The following is an 18,959-nucleotide window of genomic DNA, read 5'->3' as shown; positions in this document are numbered from 1 at the left end:
CAGATAAATGGAAAAATCGGATACAAAATTCAAGCGTCAAAATCGTACTGAGGTATATTCAATTAATACCATTATTTATATTGACTAGCCCATCGTTAAAAATAACATAATACAGTGTTTTATTTCAAATGATGAATGATTTTAATGGACTTTCAGATACCTCCGAACCATAGATCATAAATATTGACAACCTTGGGTGAGCTTGAAAGATGAAACGAAATTCAATTCATGCTCGCCGCGCTGAAGAAAATGTTTCGGTTGTTTGCCTCATTAAATATTCTTTAGTTCAGTTCAGAGTTTTCATTCAGTTATTTTCGGTTCAAAGTCTACTTCAGTTGCACAATTTTTTTTTTTGTTTCTTTTCTGGTTCTAAGTGGGATTATCAAGCAAAAATGAATCCTACACAGATTACGCAGTTCACTTATGTTCGAAAATGAAAAATGTGCTACATTCTAGCTTCTATTTGTTCACATATAACAAATGAAAGCTGTTTGCTGTTTTATAGTTCATCCGCACTGAAGGCAATCGATCCGGCGTGAAATTTCAGTCAGCTTGAAAATGACTGAATGAAGAAGGCGTTTTGGCAAATCCACGCAGAAATTGGCAACTGAATTCGAGATTTCGTATCACTGCTCCAAATGTTCAAAGTGTGGAATTAAATTGTTGAAGTCAGATCATTTGAAGTTTATTTGATTATTTCAAACGATTGAATTTTGTAATTTGTTTTAGATCGTCACATTAAAATTTTGCCAGAATTTTGTAAGTAGTGAAATGTAACCATTTTTCATCTCTTGAAATGCTTAAATAGTTGTGGAAATGCATCAAGTATTATTGTAGAGCTGAGCTAATTGATCAAAAATATGATACTCTACGTCAACTCACCAACCAACTACAAACTATTCAAAATTCGCATCAAAATTAATTAACTAAATCAGCGATTCTCAACCTGAGGTCTACGGACCCCTAGGGGGCCGTGAAGTAGTCACCAGGAGTCCGCGAAGAAGATTATTTATTTCGGAAGGAGCTTTTTTGTAACAGACTAAAATTAATATTTGAATAGTATACAACATGGATGTTAAGCCATGGGGGTCCGCAACAACCCTGGGTGATTACAAAGGGGTCCGTGGAACGAAAAAGGTTGAGAACCGCTGAGCTAAATAATAATGAATAGCTTGATTTGTATATATTAAGTGTACTGGCTCAGACGATTGTCCGATATTAGAAATAGGAAATACTTTCGTTGATTTATAAGATCTCGAGCTATCATAACTCTTTGTGTGTATAACGTGTTATCACTCGGTAGTTTGCAACCCAAAAAATATATTGTGGAGAAGGTATAGCGAAATTAGTGTAAATAATGTCGCAATAAATAGTGATTTGGCCTATTATGCAGATAAGATTAGCTGTTCTAGGCAATACTCCCACGAGCTGTGTGGAGTTGAAATTGCTTTTGTTTAGAAAACATAGGATACTCTCGGTAGCCGGCTACCCAGTGTTTAAAAAGAACCAAAAACTAAACAAGATCTTCTTTTTCGAGCGATCGTGTTCTCGAAAACTTACTAAACTACTACCTAATAAACTATGTACAGGTCGTATCGCTTGCATGGAGCGAATCCTAGAACACCAACTTCGCTACACCTATGGAAGAGTCTGATGAACCTTCTGTATAAGATTCCTCATTTTATTCAAACGATTGCCGAGTAAAATCAGCATCGACACGATAGAAATTACGAAAAAATTCGTCGCGTGATTGAATATTATTAAGAAATATAAGCAGTGCTCCTTATAGCCGGCTTTCCGGAGTTCAAGTTGCTTATTTTGCTAATCGTATTAATACAACAAATGATAAATTTCCCACATTCTCGGCACCCGGCTGCCCAGAGCAATTATTACATGATAACGCTACTGACACACTTACTAACAACTCTCCCATTCCCGTGATACATGTGGAGATGCAGAGGATTCCTCGGTCTCTAGTAGCAACATGTATCGGACTAACATTCCTTCCTTTCCCAGAAGATCTGCATTCGGACGTGGCCGGCGTCGGTATTGATCAGCATGCAGGGATCAGAATAGATTGTACAATGTGGTTCATCATGTTATTCCCAAGCATGTTGTTCCAATGAACATTTTGCAACCTAATTTGGTTCTGGTCAATAACGGAGTAGCAACTACGGGCGATCTCTTATGCTTATGCTTATGCTTATTAAGTGTACTGGCTCAGACGATTGTTCCAGGCAACTTCGAAGTCTAACATTTTATACTGCAATGAAGAAGAATTAGGCAATCCATGAGACGTTTCTGATCAGCTGATTATTTCTTATTCTGACGTTACTCCGAGGGGTGCGACGTCCGACAATATCGTTGATTCGATCCAACATCAAACGAATCTGACTAACAAAGTTGCTTGTCGGACGAGTTTTTCTGTTCGCAGGAGTAGACTTGTTGACAGAACCCACCGCTGAATTGTCAAACAGACGTCTAATGGATTGCCTAATACCGTTGTCGAGAAATACCGAGCAACTAACTCTCCAAAAATACCTAGTTTAGCAAACGATCTACGGGCACTATCAACAAATATGTGTACGAAAAAGAATGTCTACCGAAGTGGTTCTGTGTTGGCCTAATTTGGTCTCTTGTTACTATTCAAAACCCCTCCCGGAACCTGAAATGGTATAATGCTCAAATCAGTGCTGAAACAACCTCTTCGCCAAACTGTCGTCCATTACAAAAAACTATGCACTAGTTGAGCGGAAATTATTCGAAACTAAGAGGACCGCAAATGTAAATAATTTCAACGAAACGGGCGGCACTAGCATCTGATGATACAATATGGAACCTAATGGTGGATATATCACAGAATGTCCATTGAATAAATGGACAAGAGAATTACCACCGAAATAAGTTATTTTTGTAATAGATGTGTAAAATTTTTAAAATAAATCTTGAGCGTTTTTTCAAAACGTCATATCTGCAATAAGTTACTCTCTTTGTTTACTTTCTCTTTCGATTTTTACGGCGTCACTTTAACACTTTTCACTTATTTTACAGTACAAATCGAAAGACGGTGGTTTTAACTAGCATATTATGCAAAGAGTTGAGGGATAAATGTTAAAGTGACCGAATTATTAACAGAAGAGAAAGTAAACAAAGAGAGTAACTCATTGCAGATATGACGTTTTGAAAAAACGCTCAAGAAATGTTCAGTTTTATGGTTTTTTTTCATATTTTTTTGTTTTGCTACACCGAGCAAAATTTAGATTGAATTTCCATAATAACCTCTTATGACTTTCAGACATAAGGATTTTAAATGGATTTTATAAGTCTGTCTTATGATTTGGAGGGGAATTTTCCAAATCCATCTCTTATTATTTTCATAAGAGAGTCTTATGAAATTTATGAAAATGTTCGAATAAACGCCATAGGTGCCCATTTATGAAAATTGCTGACATTTATAAGCAGATAACAAAGTAAAAATCTTGAGCGTTTTTTCAAAACGTCATATCTGCAATGAGTTACTCTCTGTTTATACTTTCTCTTTCGATTTTTACGGCGTCACTATAACACTTCACTTATTTTACAGTACAGATCGAAAGACGGTGGTTTTAACTAGCATATTATGCAAAGAGCTGAGGGATAAATGTTAAAGTGACCGAATTATTAACAGAAGAGAAAGTAAACAAAGAGAGTAACTCATTGCAGATATGACGTTTTGAAAAAACGCTCAAGAAATAATGATTTCCATAGAAAAGTCTTATGAAATTCATCACAATGTTCGAATGAATGTCATAAGTTTATTATTTATGGATATTATTGTGCATTTATATAAAAAATAGATCATGGCTGACTCGAGCATTTTTAGTAGACAAAAAATCAAAAGTAAAAATCAACCTTGAGAGGATATTATGTTTACACCAACCGACATAACCTTACAAAATGAGCCGGATGAACTTCGTTTGACAATTCTCGTTGGTTTGTTTACATGGGAGTTACGTGAGTTTGAATATAACAGATGGGCACCCGTTGCACTCGAACTCACGCAACTGACAAAGTACAAAAATCACCGTAATTGGGTCATTAAATGAGAAAAAAAAGTCGTTTTTATTACTTAGATCGAAAAAGCTGATTTTCGTGATTACAACAATGTTTTTTTCCAACTCAGGAAACGTGAAAATAATATTAAAATTTAAAATAAAGAAATATGTTGACAGTCTGGATTTGACACTATAGGAAGGATTTGACATATCGAATTTCACGTCAAATGATGCCCTGTCAGAAAAAATTAGGGCATGTTTTCTCGGTTTTCCCGGAGGGTTATTTTTATTTGACATAAGAACCATCCATTGCATATAGTTTTATTTCATTTTGGGTGTTGTCCTGATTGCCAAGATGTAAACAACCGCAGTTTACATAAGATTTATTTTAAAAAACAAAAAAACCGTTTTAAAGTATCACAACTAAATTTTTTTGAAATAGTGTTTTATTATGTATATTGGACCTAAAATTTATCGAATGGAACGGAAAACTATATATAGCTTAATGACCCAATTGTCAACCATGAACGTCATTCATCATGAGTTCATTCTTTTGGTCGTTTTGTAAAACTTCATTCGGGACAGATGAACCGCCAAGTGTAGATCCCTTCAGAAAATTGAAGAGAAAACTCTCATTAAATATTAAAATTTGTGCATAATGAGCAATGCTTCGTCAATATTTCCTGGGAAACTGGACTTAGACAACTGGGAAACTGGACTTGAAAACATAATGATAATGATTGTTACTTTTCAAATGATTTTGATAATTATAGAATACGCGTCAGACACTAATTATATGCACAACTTATTTCATTTCAAATAATCGGATATCTTCTTTAAAAATCACCCGAATAGAAATGTACAGTAACAAAACCATGATTTTCACTGTGACAGTACAGTAATTTTACAATAATTTACAGTAAGTTTTAGTGTTATGCTACAATACAAAAACAATAAACTTTAACGTTTTTACAGTAAATTTCAATGTAAAATAGACTTTTACAGTGAAGGGGTGGTTATGTATCTTAACATTAATAAAATCAATTTTTCTCCATACATTTTTTTCCCGAAAACAGTAAAACTTAATGTGAATGCACTGTATCAGTTTTTTGCTGTACAGTGAAATTCATTGTTACATGAAATTGTATTGTAAATCTACTGTGAGAACTTGGCATCGAACAATGTTGAAACAGTAATAACTATAATATTTATTGTTTTATGATTGTTTGTAGGGTAAATGCTATTGTAAAATTCTATCCGGGCATAACCACGGAAACTGATTTAATGCTCACAGTAATTTATTGAATAACATAAAGAACAATTATCTAAAATTTTGTTGCAATTTGACTAAAAATCTCACTTCTTTTGTTTCAAACAGTGGTAACCAAAAAGCGCTGGCCTGAAACTATTAGCTTCCGGTTGGCCGTCAAGGCCAGTACTGAATTCATAAGAAACAATTATGAACTTTTCACAAAAGTGACGTTTATGAAAAACAAAATATAATTTTATAGAATCAATTACAGATCTCATATGGGTTTCATGAGAAAAACTTATGAAATTCTTTAACGCATATATTGGAGCGAAGTCATAAGACTGTTTTATGAATATGAATTAAAATGAAATATGAATTATTTGTACGTCTATGGAGTGCATGAATAAAGATAAATGAATTCATAAGCCTGCCTATGATATTCTAAAGCGTTCAATGGTATCGTCAGAAGGCTGGTTCATATGCCGAGACTTATGAAATTCTCAGATGCTTTTTGCTCGGTGTAACAACAGAAAAAAATCGGACGGTCAGAACATATGACGTCAATTCAGACCCTTGCTTGATTATGAGCTGGTGGATGAGTTGTCCTTAGAAGGTGATGTTCGTGCTTTGTGTTTGTGTTGGACTGGAGGCACTCAAGATAATGAGGATAAAATTTTTCAATATATATATATATATATATATATATATATATATATATATATATATATATATATATATATATATATATATATATATATATATATATATATATATATATATATATATATATATATATATATATATATATATATATATATGTATATATATATATATATATATATATATATATATATATATATATATATATATATATATATATATATATATATATATATATATATATATATATATATATATATATATATATATATATATATATATATATATATATATATATATATAAATCAATAATCGTAAGCGTAAACGTAGCCGGTGTACGAAACCAAACCAAACCAAGTTCTACATGAATTCCGTGAGAACAGTCGAGGAACTGTTTCTTCCACTTCAAACGACAAGCTGGCGGATGCCTTCGATGTCTATCCATCGATTCGTATTGTAGCACTCGACCACGAATCCTTATTGGGATGAAACACCCAGGGAAACGTGTCGTACGGAAGACTAGTGAGATGGGGTTGGATGATCCGACAGCTGCAAAGACACGTCTAGGTTGGACGATTAGTGGTGAATGGCAAGTGAACCAACCACTTGATTCGGCATTGTGTATTATATTCCATGTGCGCCGGGCCGACCAAGTCCAAGAAACAGACCCGTCCCTGCATCAAATCATGAAGGCGTATTTTACGCTGGATAGCTTTGGCCTGCAAAACCAGTGTGTACTCTACTCTCGTGCGATGATCAACGCTGAAACCCAAGAAGGTGTTGGGGTTTTTGAACACGTTCAAAGCATACGTGTTTATATTTACTATAGACACTCATAGTAATAGACCAGCGAAGGCATTTTTATCGAGCCAAACGAACTGTCAAAATCCGGAGCCAAACGAGCATGACGTCATTCAATGCAAACAAGCAGAACAAGTATTGCGATTTTATTTAAAAAAAAATATTTTGTTATTCACAGTAGGCTTCACTTTTCGTGTTCGTATTAGTATTTCACAACGTTATTTAGAAAGATATTTATTGTGTTCAATATAACTACACAAAAAGCATTTTACTTATGCTCTTTTTCATCAACTTTCTGTTTCTGAAGAAATTGGATTTTTTCTTTCTTTTCTCAATTTCTTGTTGCTCAGTATCAAACATATAACTTCTCTTTTGATTCATATATTGAACCACTTGAAATTTTTTTTTGATAAAAACAGAGAGTCGATCACGTTCGAGCTTGCACATTTTTGGGTGATGCCAGTTTAACATGCTTGTTTTTCTAGTTGCCAGTTTTGTGATTTTTACATCCGCGAGTCTATTACTATGAGTGTTTATAATATTTACCATCCAAATCCCACCAGCCAGCAGTGGTATTATGAAAAAATCTTGCATATGTTCTAGGAGGTGTTAGCGCTGCCGATTTTCCAATGACCCATTTCAGAATGACAAAGACCTAGCGGTACATTCCGAGGTCTCATCCCGTCGGCAAGCCCCGCTCACGTATCAAATTAATTGCAGTATTATTATTAAACTTTCGATTCCTTCCCACGAATAAGTGCGCTTGAAATTGACGCGTATTTAGTGTATCATTAAATTTAAATTGATCGCTTTCAAGATTTAGCTTTGTACCTGATTACATATTTGAGTGATGACCACGTAGAAATGGAATAATTTGGAGACGTTTTACAAGGAAATGAAACGACCTCACCGGATTTCATTAGCTGCAATGGAAGTTCATCTAAACTATGAGCAGCGTTTGACATCTATTCTCTTGAAATTTGGTTCACCTTTTCAGCAATCGCAAATCAGGAAACCGACGATCTTGAATTTACTGCTGCGCCGAATCCTACCAAGCGGCAAAACACTCTTTGTAGGCCAATCACACTGCCTTCACTTTCGTGTACGATGCTTTCATACCCTAGGTAATATTAACAATTTTTTGAAATCATCATTTGTATAATTTTGACGGGAGCAAAAAAAATTTCACATCCAACGCGTAGGACTACGACGATTAAAAAAAGATACGCACGGAAATTCACCTACGCTGAACTGAGTGGTCGGGCGAAGGACGTGGTATCTACCAGTTTCCCGGTCACTAACCCGAATAAACCCGGGGAAGGTTGAATGGTTTGAGATGCAGCAGCTAAGGCTTTCAGCATGTCATTAAACTCCGTCCTGTTGAAATGCCCAGATCAACTATGTTCACTATAGACGATCCTCCTTCAGTTCCGCGAGCATCCAGTAACTCTGACTGAAGATATTCGCGACTTATTTCACCAAGTGCGAGGTCAGGAGGAAGATCAGAAATGCCAACTGTTTTTCTGGGAGGACGAAAACAGTGCAATCGTAGCATATGTGATGCAGCTTATGAACTTTGGAACCCGCTGTTGGAATTTAAATGCCACTACGTAGACGACTTGTTGGTGAGTGTAGACATAGAGCAAGAAGCGATCGAGCTAGCCAGGACATCAAGTATTTGCATTCGGAAGGAGGATTTGAGATGTGCAACACGGATGAGTATCTCGGAGATAGTACTATCGCGATTACATGAGTCTTCTAGAGGAAAAGAGCCCTGATCTGCAATCAGAAATAGCCCCTCGGAAAGTCTTGGACATGTAACCGGGCGTCAGATGCATTCATATCCCGGGTGGGGTGTAAATGCCGCTCTTCATGTCACAGGAACATATGGCCTGCCATACGAGATATTTTTTGCGAGCTTCTACAGATTAATATGTGTTTGAAAATCTCTTCACCTTTGCTCTTCCAGCAGATGTATAACATTCCGGCCCAAATAGCTTTAGTCTGCCTTGATGTAAATTTCATCGTCCTGTACCACGCAAACTTCGTCAGCATCTTCATGTACAACTTCCGCGATTATTCTCTGGCCGACTTGTTTTGCTTATTGTCACGATTTGGAGTCACCACCGTATTAAAAGTCGACAGTCCAGGATTCCACTTGAGACAGTCTTCCCGGTTGTCGACAAATGTTTTCCGAATACTTTTATTACGTTGGTGACAGTTGATTTGGCCACATTCAACAATTTCGTCGACTTGGCCTGAGAGTAGTTTGGATTTTCGCGACGAGCGAGAAAAATTTTGCCTGGTGCTAGTCTTGCTTCGATGCCATTTTCACAACTGAAGAGCAAATGTCAGAATCAAACAGTTGGCATTATGCTACACACATACAAGATTAAAATGAGAGGTGACAGGTTTCTTGATGTATGATAATAAGCTTCCTAACATCTCACCACGCGCGATGAAAAAACTTCTCACCAATTTACACAACCAATTGTATCTGGTTCAAACAACCCTATAATCGACAGTATTCGGATAAACAAGAGTTAATCGACTGCTATCATTTCGTTCAATTGCCCACAATTGAATAATGTGGAAGAAATGATTGCTTCAACTCTTCTTGATCATTCTCTGTCTAACCTAGTTTTCTTTAATTTTTCAAGACTTGTGGTCACAGGTTAGATCCAACATTCAGGAATATCACACGTAGCTATTTCAGTTGTTAAAGGTTGGGAATAATTTAAAAATGCTATGTGCAAAAAAGAACAACATAATATATTATACGCAATTTAATTATATAAGAAAGACTATTAAATTGTTCTTCGAGTTTATTGAAATTGTATTTATCCTACCTTTACTAATATCTTTCTCTCCCTCCTTCCAGCGGTGCAACACACTCCAAGTTGGTAATATGCGATCTGGTCGGGAATGTTGTAGCCTCGACCAAGGGCCCCGGTACCAATCACTGGATGGTGGGAATTCCCGAGGTAGCCAAACGTATCGATGCAATGACCCGGGATGCCAAGACCCAGGCACTGATTCCTGAGAGCCAACGGCTAGCAGCGATGGGACTGTGCCTCAGCGGTGCCGAGCAGGAGGCTACCAACAAAGAGCTGGAGAACTATCTGCGTTCACATTATCCGGATGTGGCAGAGCGTTATACAGTGGGCAGTGATACGATTGGAAGTATAGCGACGGCATCGAATTTCGGTGGAATGGTAATTATTTCGGGGACGGGCTCGAACACGCTACTGCGGAATCCGGACGGAAGCACGTACGGCTGTGGCGGATGGGGACACATGATTGGGGATGAAGGTGGAGGTTAGTGTGCGATGCATGGAAAATGTTGATTCGTGGAATAATACATTTTTATATTTTCAGCCTGGTGGATCTCAAAAAACGCCATAAAAGCAGTATTTGATCACGAGGATAATTTGCACCGAAGTAAGCTGAGCATCGACCGTGTTTGGGAACTGATTCAGGAGCACTTTGGCGTGAAAACAAGATTAGACCTGCTGGATCATTGTTATGCCAAATTTTGCAAGCCAACCTATTCCGGTTTATGCGCTAAACTGTCAACCTGTGCTATGGAAGAAGGTGATCCTCTTTGTCGAAAATTGTTCGAAGATGCTGGCCAGGAACTGGCCCGTTCAGTTTGTGCTTTATCACCTCGTATCAGCCCAGCTTTAATTAGCAAATGCGGAGAACTGGACATCGTTTGTGTCGGGTCTGTCTGGCTAAGCTGGGAGCTATTGGAACCAGGATTCACTAAAGAACTGGAAAGAGCCAAATTCAAATATGATCTGAAACTGTTGAAGCTAACCAACACGATGGCCCTCGGTGCGGCGTACATAGCTGCGGATACATATGGGCTGCAGCTGCCAAGAGATTATTCCAAGAACTATGAGGTATTCTATGGTCACCGAGCCGTACTGAATGGAAACAGCAACGGAACTAGTAATGGAACCAACAAAACGACTAATGGAAGTTCTATAGAAGCAGCTAACGGCACTATTCAATGAATATCCAGTTGTACAAACAATACTACATAAGTGATTTTGTGTTTTAATTAGCGGAAGAGCACAAAGAGAACTGAGATTTTTGTATAGACACCAATTGAAATTTATAGTAAATTTTTTACGAAAGCAAATTGCACAGAAATACTATATCGTGTTGATGTAAAAATATATTCTAAAGGCAGTATAAAATCATATATGTTTATGTATTTACAAATACAGTAAATTATGCATTGTCAATCTAGTCGTATTGTTCTATTCTGAATCTTCGAGGTTCACCTTTACGGTCATCTTCTCCACTCCACGGTAGATACTGATTGTAAGGACACGGTCCTTGCCTGCCAGCAGCTCATACACGTCGGCAGAGTTTTTCACTTCTTTGTTGTTTATGCTAGTAATGATGTCACCCGGGTAGAGACCGCCACTGTAAGGAGAGTAGAGTTTTTTTTTAATTTTCAGAGCTAGTACGGGATAAATAGGAACATAGTTGAAATAAACTCAATACACTGTTGTTGCATTGCGTTGTTTTAGACTACAAATTGAATTGCTCTAACATAAGTGATTATCGCGTGTTTGAAAATGTTTACAAAACCTTTTTCTATTCGGTTTTTTTAAGGGCCATAATGGCGACCTGCATCGTCTTTCTCATAATACTTTCAACGCATTGGATAGGCCACCTAAACCTGCAATAAGAGATGTTCCGTAGCCCTCCAAAATTAATTAGGTAAAAAACTGAAACGACCCTTCCCATCTAAACCTGTAATACACTAGCTTATTCTAATAACATTAGACATTTCAAACATGCCATTTAAGTCGAGTAGATTTTAACCCCCGGACATAGACTACTTACACATGCGCTGGCGATCCTTGAATAACCTTCCACACCAGAATTCCGCTTTGAACGCTCTCTGGCACGTTTAGACTTCGCTGGCGCAGTTCCCTTAGAATTTCCGGCGTCAACGTTAACATCGTGATACCCATATATCGTCGAACCGGAATCTTCGCGGTGCTGTAACCTTTCGCTTTTCTCCTATCGGCTCCTTTTTGCAGAAACTCTTTAGCGTGATCAATTGGAATTGCGAAACTAATACCCGGCGTCACCTTCATACTGTTGATGCCAATCGCTTCACCATCTAAATTCACCAGTGGTCCTCCGGAATTACCGAAAGTTATCGCTGCGTCTGTCTGAATGTAGTTAATATCTTTTCCACGCAATCCCAGTTCCTGAGAGGGTCGTTGAGTGGAGCTCACTACTCCCGCTGTTACGGTATTATTCAACGCAAGTGGGCTACCCAAGGCTACTACCCATTCGCCCGATCTGAGTTCGGACGATTTACCGAGCTTCATAACCGGTAGATCCTGGCATTTGATTCGCACCGTTGCAAGATCCGAATTTGGATCCACATCCTCAACGGTGCCCGGGAAGGTTCGTCCGTCCAGTAATTTCACAGTAACTAGCGCATTCGGTTTACTTATCACTACATGAGCATTAGTCAAAATCAAACCATCCTGCTCAATGACAAATCCGGATCCGTTGGAAACCGTCACCGGTTGACCGGAGAAAAAATCATAATGCCGCGTATCTTTAATCTCAATGTACACTACTGCCGGGGCAGATACATCAACCACATCTGCTATAAAATTATACATTGCCCGACGACCCTTCAGATCTTTGCCATGGGTAGCGGCCGAAACACTGGGCAAAAATGAGTACGTTGTTCGTTTGGTCCCGTGACCATCATCTTCATCGGTTGGACGTAACCAGAAACCAGTGAAAAATCCACACAAAGAAGCTATAGAACCAATCGGTATATCACCCCCAGAAGAAGAATCGTTTCCATGCTGACCCCGTCGCCTTTGCTTACGACCTTCTATGCTTGCAAATCCACCCGTCGATAGCGTTGTCGTTGAGAGTTGCCTGACATTCGAGTAGCAGATAGTTCCGGCTGAACGAAGTTTAATTGTTTGCCTTATCACTTGCATTATGCGGTCGAATTCGTACTCTAGAGCGGCGACCGTTTGTATTGCACCGATTGCACCCGTGTTTGTTTTCTGATTTGGTGGAAACGGCCACGTTGAACTTTCTTATCGCGCAATAATAACAAAAACAAACGAAATTGTCATAACATTGCATAAATTCGATTGGTTCTCAGAGTTCTCGCGACACTCACAAAATGTCACTCTTTCTCAACATTAATTCTTGAGCGTTTTTTCAAAACGTCATATCTGCAATGAGTTACTCTCTGTTTATACTTTCTCTTTCGATTTTAACGGCGTCACTATAACACTTTTCACTTATTTTACAGTACAGATTGAAAGACGGTGGTTTTAGCTAGCATATTATGCAAAGAGCTGAGGGATAAATGTTAAAGTGACCGAATTATTAACAGAAGAGAAAGTAAACAGAGTAACTCATTGCAGATATGACGTTTTGAAAAAACGCTCAAGAATAATTATTTCTCTCTATTATACAACTGTCAAACTCAGCTGATCATACGAAGAGAGCCGAAAACCAAAACAAGCCGATGCTAATCATGAATGAACGTGTGTGTGACTACTCGGTCCACTCCCTCCGTTGTATTTCAAAGGATCCATTTTTAAAGAGCTGAGGAACAATACACTTTAGCTCGATCGGTTTGCCTGAAGCATCCTGTTACTTTTGTGTTGCCAAACCGAAATGTCGGAAGCACAGTGCATTTCCCAGCATGTCAAATTTAGCGAAATAAGTGCAATGTTGGAAAAGGTTAAGGAAGCCGCAAAGGTACCCAGCAAACGGGACCAAGTGCTACGGCGCTACTTTGCTTCCTTTAGCCAGTTCCAGCGAGAGTACCGACAAAAGTATGGTGATACAGGGGTAAGTAATTAAATCAGTTTAAGCTGTAAAACAGAAAAGCTAGATTTCTGGGATAATATGAGTATGGCATTGAAACAGTAATATTAATTAAATTTTCTGCGCATTGCACTATGAAACCTACAACTGCTTAAACGTATCTAATACAAACCCAGTCTGTGGGAATGGCTCCCAAGTCTGTGGAAATAGCGTCAAGGATTTTCTTTAGATCTTTTGCTAAAACGTTGTGATTGAGACAAATGTATTGTATTCTTTATTGAGGTTTTAACTCGATAAGTCATTCGCGCTTGAGACTAATATAATTATTTGCATGTTAAAGTGCTATTTGTTCCCTTTTAAAATGGTAGTCTTTACGAACTAAATTATGTATTGATTGATTCGACTGCTTGTCTTACCGAATCTGACGTCAGATGTTATGAGGCAGTTATCCCATGGCTTATTTGATAACCAATCAAAACCAACTGTAAATGTTTTATTTCCATTGAAAACACTAAATAAATCTATGCCCTAGTTTCAAAAACTATGTTCAACCTACACTGTCTTATTCTTCCTTCTCAATAGCGTTCCACAATCTTTCCAATCCTGCGTCTGCTACTGCCAACAGCTGACCGCGAGCGGGACTCGTACGGGCTGCGGATCAAATCGCTACGAGATATGTACATCAAAATACTAGGCATCAGTGAAACTAGCGTCGAAGCTCGTAAACTATCGGGTTTTGATGAGTCTGGTTCTAGCAGCGCAGGTGGCGGAGATTTCGCCGATCGAATTTACACCTTGATGCGTGGCAGGTGCCCGCAGGAGTGTCGGCTAACTGTCTGGGACGTCAACCTGCGGCTGGATGCTATCGGGCAACACTACCACAACGGCGGCCAGCGCGGAAAAATTCAGAACGAACTAATTCGAATGGTCGAAGGGTTGACTCAGTTGGATCAGAAGTGGTTGATTCGGATTATCTTGAAGAATCTGCGGCTGGGTATGGGCCAACAGAAGCTGCTGGCATTATATCACCCGAAAGCAGGATTAATGTTCGATCGGTTTAGCAATTTGTCCAAGGTGTGTGAGGTGGTGGAAACCGGCGAGGGTTTGGAAGAATTCCAAGTACGTAGGGGCGGAATGGATGTGCAGCTGTTTCATCCGGTGAAACCGATGCTTTGTCAAAGAGTTAATTTAAAAGTAGTGAATGGTATGCTGCAAAAGGAGGAATTTTGGCTGGAAACCAAAATGGATGGAGAACGGTTTCAGCTTCACAAGGATGGGCAAATTTTTAAGTACTTTTCTCGAAATAGCATCGAATACAGTCACGTGTTCGGAGAAACTCGAAACCATACGGGGTCCTCTTTGACACCCTATCTAGCCAGCCTGCTATCTACAACGGTTCAAAGTATTATTTTGGATGGAGAGATGATGGTATTCGACAAGAGCGAGTTAACGTACCATGATAAATGTGAGAATACCGATGTTAAGAGCATCAGGGGTGACAACCCTAGTATGCGACCATGTTTCTGCGTTTACGACATATTATTTTTGAATGGAAAAAGCTTATTAACCATACCGTATGCTGAAAGAATTCGTCTCCTAGGGACAGTAGTTGAAGAAAAGCCAGGCGTATTGACATCTTGTAAACGAACCAAAGTGGAAAATAGTGAGCATCTAGTTGATCTACTGAATCGAGCTATCGATGCACGTCAAGAGGGAGTCGTAATAAAGAAACAAGATTCCGCCTACAGTCCAAACGAACGAAATGCTGGTTGGTACAAAATAAAGCCGGATTATATCGACAATTTAGTTTCTGACTTTGATTTGTTGATCATCGGTGGATTCTACAACTACAGGAAAACGGCCATCAATACTTGGCTTGTCGGTATCCTAGATAGTCGTCCGTCTAAAGAAGAAGACACATCGGTGTTTCTTGCCGTCACCAAGGTGGCAATGGGACTGTCTAACGAGCAGTGGAAGCTATTGAACACATCGTTACGACCTCATTGGCGAGAGGTGTTATCACAGAAAGAAGGACGTAGTACAGTTTATGAAGAACCTCCTGGACTTCGTTGGGGCCAAACTCCGCCCGACGTGTGGATACCCCCGAAACATTCGATTGTTCTTCAGCTGAAAGGATCCGAGTTAGTCCGAAGTGACTCTTATGGTACGGCGTATACCATTCGCTTTCCCCGTGTAATGACTATCCGCAGCGATAAAGGTTATTTAGATGTTTGTACCAAAGAAGAGTTTGACCAGCTATGTGGATCGAGTACTACAGTAGCCAAGTTGGCTAAGCGATATGTAACCGCGTCAGATTTGGTATCGGATACTGGTTCCGCAGGATCAACTCCTAAGCGTAAACGACCGTCAACTGTTCAGTCTCGTCGTTCAGGTAAATTACCATTTGTCGTAGCTTCGAACCCTACCGAACTGGACGACCAGCCAATCGATAGTATTTGTTCTGGGTTAGACTTCTGTGTTCTCTCCTCTGCCAAAGGCTTTCCCCCGATTTCGGAGTTGGAATCGATGGTTCGTCGCCATGGAGGTAGAGTAGTAAAAAATCCGGGACCTAAAACTTACGCAGTGATCGCAGGCGATCGAACCTTCCGTGTAGAACGAATTATCGATAATGGACAACATAATGTCGTCACCGTGGGTTGGTTACTTCGAGCATTGGCTGGAGTCGAATCAAGACAGGAGCTAATAGAGTTCAAACCAAATGATATGCTGGCAATTACTCCCAAATTGCGAGAGCAAATGGCCGATCGGTTTGACCGTTACGGAGACTCATTGACGGAACCGATTTGCGGTTTAGATGAGATGCGAGAGATATTGAAGCAGATGAACCTGAACGGATTACAGTTATCGATGATGGAGCTGCGACAAGGGCAGGAAGAGATCATTGGTAAAGCGTCGGGCTTTCGGATATTTCGGGGCATTGTTGCACGTTTGTATGATGCAAATTTGAGCGAAGATACCGTTCGGTACAAAAGCAAGTTTCGTATGTTGAAATTTGTTAGAGCCGGTGGACTATGGGTATCCGAGAAAGCTGATAATTGTGTTACTAATATATTTGTGATAAAAAATACAGAATTGGATAAGAACCACTTGAAGCAGTGGATTGACAGTTTTCCCAAACAAAGTATTGAGCCAGAAGTTCTGCAGCTTGATTGGATCGAAAGTTGTTTCAGCAAGAACCGTTTATGTGACGAGCAATTGTACAGAGTGTTTTGATTTTAGAAAAGAACAAATTTTTAATATATTTTTGATAATAAAATTTTATCTTGTTTTGTTGACGATAGCTTTAATTGCACACGAAACTGGTCTTTTAATTGTAGATACGCTTGAATTTCCTAAGATTTTCCTTTATTTGTTATAACTCAATTATTGCCACAATATATAGATACCTATACACAAAACCTACCTAATGCAATGAACATCTAGCACATCTCATTGGAACCCGAATCAGTCAGACCGTGTTACATATTTCGCTGGTCCTTAAAGACAAAATGTTGTTGTCCTACCTTGTCTAGCCCCGTATAATTCAAGTTTGTCCGTGTATTTTATTACAATTGTTATAGTGAAAATGTATTCAACCGACTCGATCAACCATTTACTTTCGAACTAGCGAATAGCCTGGGACATGTGCAGTGGAGTTAGCATAAGCTCAAGCTGTGCGTCTTTGAAATTGGCTCCACGGAGGTTTGCTTCTTGCAGATCACTTCCAGAAAGATTGCAGCGCTGTTGAGAAAAAATAGGTCATTGCTTGTTTCAACCGAAAATATATTCAAAATCCAAGGCCTTAACAGTAGTTAATTAGCGTTCGTAAACCGAATCCTTACCTCTAAATCCGCCCCCGCAAGCACCGCCGCCCTAAGGTTGCAATTCTTCAGATTTGCATTCCGAAGATTGGCCACCCGCAAGTTCACTCCAGCCATGTTGCTATTTTCTAGACAGGCGCCCTTCAAGTTAACCCCTTCGAGATTACTCCGCACTCCGGACGGATCCTCGAAATTACAACCCTGCAAATTAGCACCTTCCATGTTAGCACAAAGCCCCTTCACGGACAACAGCTGGGCTCCTTCCAAATTGGCAAAACTAAGATCAGCTCGTTCAAGACAGCAGTAGTTTAAATTAGCTAGGGACAAGTTGCATCGTTGTAGGCAGGCATACTTAAAATTAATATGACGCAGATCCAGCTTTCGCAGATCAGCACCAGCCAGATTGACGCCCTGGAAGCGCAGTTCCGTCATCTGGGATGTCTTTATCAGAGCACTTATTACATCCCGACGCGTCAGCGGTAAATCCTCCATATTGGCAGCCTGCTGCTGTTGCACTAAACTTTCCAGCTGTGGAATAAGGCCTTCAATACCGAAAAACTTTGCCTCCTCCAAAATTCCTTCCAAACTCAAGTGGCCGTCGTAAATCAATTGCCCGTGCCTGAGATAGTTAAGTATCGGCTCAAAGTACTGCGAACTGCGATCAATCAGAAAAGCACCTTGGCTGTCCTTGTCGCTGGGACACATTGCATCTTCCTGGGCAAACATCCGAGCCAGCATACTGCGGGGTTCTTTATTCAGCAGTGTACTCAGTGTTGTGGTGAAAACTTTTCCACCAACGTTCAGACTGACCCACTTGGACGGGGTTGGTTCGGATGGTGTTGTATGCTTCTTGCTATTAGCATTACTCAGACTGTTTTCTTTTGATGGAGATGGAGTATTTGTTTGTTTGGAATTACTGCAGCCAGAACTTGAAGGTAGACAATCATCGCCTAGGCGATTATTTGTCGAAGAAGAAGGAAATTTCTTCGAGTTCATCGCTACCTATATCTTTCTTATGGCCAATACTATTGTACGGGAATTATAAGCTAGGATGGAACTGTTCGTTACACTGATATTAAATTTTTAACTTGATTTGGGCAACTTTTACAAACGTAAATCTAGCTAGTCAGATTTTTTTCCTATCGCACTTTTTGTTTTCTGCTTGTCACCTCAACAGCTCAGTTTTAATTTCTCCTTTCAGATATCAGATCAATAGTACTTATTCAAAAGGTCCTAAGTGACATTGAGCTCGAACTGAGAAAAACGAGGCTGAAGTTTCATGGACCTAAAACAAATCCCTATTAGAGAACAAATATGTGTTTTGATGAAACAATTATGCCAATATAGTCTATGGACTATGCTCTTTAGGTAAAGAATACTAAAAACATGAAATGTTTAGTGCTAATGTAGTTTTCAAGCGCTTTAAAATGATGCGTCCTTTTGAAAATTATAGGACCTTTCACATAGGTCTTTTTTTCGGGCCTAAGAATCATACGACGCTGCACATAAGGCTTTTTTCAGCAAAGGTAGCTCTTACGACGAATATTG

At 39.1% G+C, this 18,959-nt stretch overlaps 4 protein-coding genes across 4 annotated transcripts in view; 2 read left to right on the top strand and 2 right to left on the bottom strand.

Moving 5' to 3' along the window:
- The window catches only part of LOC131677815 (N-acetyl-D-glucosamine kinase), a 30,329-nt gene extending 19,329 nt beyond the window's left edge, over nucleotides 1-11,000 (top strand). Inside the window, exons 2-3 of the mRNA XM_058957877.1 lie at nucleotides 9,629-10,065; nucleotides 10,126-11,000. Coding sequence (XP_058813860.1) covers nucleotides 9,629-10,065; nucleotides 10,126-10,766 — 1,078 coding nt within the window. The 3' untranslated portion in view covers nucleotides 10,767-11,000. The remainder of the gene's footprint in view (nucleotides 1-9,628; nucleotides 10,066-10,125) is intronic.
- A 15-nt stretch (nucleotides 11,001-11,015) lies between these two features.
- Nucleotides 11,016-12,873, bottom strand: LOC131677808 (serine protease HTRA2, mitochondrial). The gene is made up of 2 exons (XM_058957865.1): nucleotides 11,611-12,873; nucleotides 11,016-11,184 (listed from the first exon to the last, which is right to left on the bottom strand). The coding sequence occupies exons 1-2, from the start codon at nucleotides 12,741-12,743 to the stop codon at nucleotides 11,016-11,018; spliced, it is 1,302 nt and encodes a 433-aa protein (XP_058813848.1). The 5' UTR covers nucleotides 12,744-12,873.
- A 409-nt stretch (nucleotides 12,874-13,282) lies between these two features.
- On the top strand, nucleotides 13,283-16,898 carry LOC131677801 (DNA ligase 4). The gene is made up of 2 exons (XM_058957851.1): nucleotides 13,283-13,614; nucleotides 14,173-16,898. The coding sequence occupies exons 1-2, from the start codon at nucleotides 13,438-13,440 to the stop codon at nucleotides 16,822-16,824; spliced, it is 2,829 nt and encodes a 942-aa protein (XP_058813834.1). The 5' UTR covers nucleotides 13,283-13,437; the 3' UTR covers nucleotides 16,825-16,898.
- LOC131677823 (BTB/POZ domain-containing protein KCTD9) lies at nucleotides 16,647-18,635 on the bottom strand. The gene is made up of 2 exons (XM_058957888.1): nucleotides 17,433-18,635; nucleotides 16,647-17,331 (listed from the first exon to the last, which is right to left on the bottom strand). Exons 1-2 carry the CDS (start codon nucleotides 18,405-18,407, stop codon nucleotides 17,215-17,217), a joined length of 1,092 nt encoding a protein of 363 aa, XP_058813871.1. The 5' UTR covers nucleotides 18,408-18,635; the 3' UTR covers nucleotides 16,647-17,214.
- Nucleotides 18,636-18,959: the final 324 nt, after the last annotated feature.

Source organism: Topomyia yanbarensis, chromosome 1, assembly GCF_030247195.1.
Source record: "Topomyia yanbarensis strain Yona2022 chromosome 1, ASM3024719v1, whole genome shotgun sequence".
In the NCBI taxonomy this organism is placed as follows: Eukaryota; Metazoa; Arthropoda; class Insecta; order Diptera; family Culicidae; genus Topomyia; species Topomyia yanbarensis.
The sequence above is the reverse complement of the archived record's forward strand: the minus strand, read 5'-3'. Positions and strand labels throughout refer to the sequence as shown.

Excerpts from the sequence above, each read along its gene's own strand:
- LOC131677801 (XM_058957851.1), top strand. The coding sequence starts at position 13,438 with ATGTCGGAAGCACAGTGCATTTCCCAGCATGTCAAATTTAGCGAAATA. Across the intron at positions 13,615-14,172 it reads AAAAGTATGGTGATACAGGG|CGTTCCACAATCTTTCCAAT; the intron begins GTAAGTAATTAA and ends CCTTCTCAATAG.
- LOC131677808 (XM_058957865.1), bottom strand. The coding sequence starts at position 12,743 with ATGCAAGTGATAAGGCAAACAATTAAACTTCGTTCAGCCGGAACTATC. Across the intron at positions 11,185-11,610 it reads CAAGGATCGCCAGCGCATGT|TGGCGGTCTCTACCCGGGTG; the intron begins GTAAGTAGTCTA and ends CTCTCCTTACAG.
- LOC131677823 (XM_058957888.1), bottom strand. The coding sequence starts at position 18,407 with ATGAACTCGAAGAAATTTCCTTCTTCTTCGACAAATAATCGCCTAGGC. Across the intron at positions 17,332-17,432 it reads TTGCGGGGGCGGATTTAGAG|CGCTGCAATCTTTCTGGAAG; the intron begins GTAAGGATTCGG and ends TTTTCTCAACAG.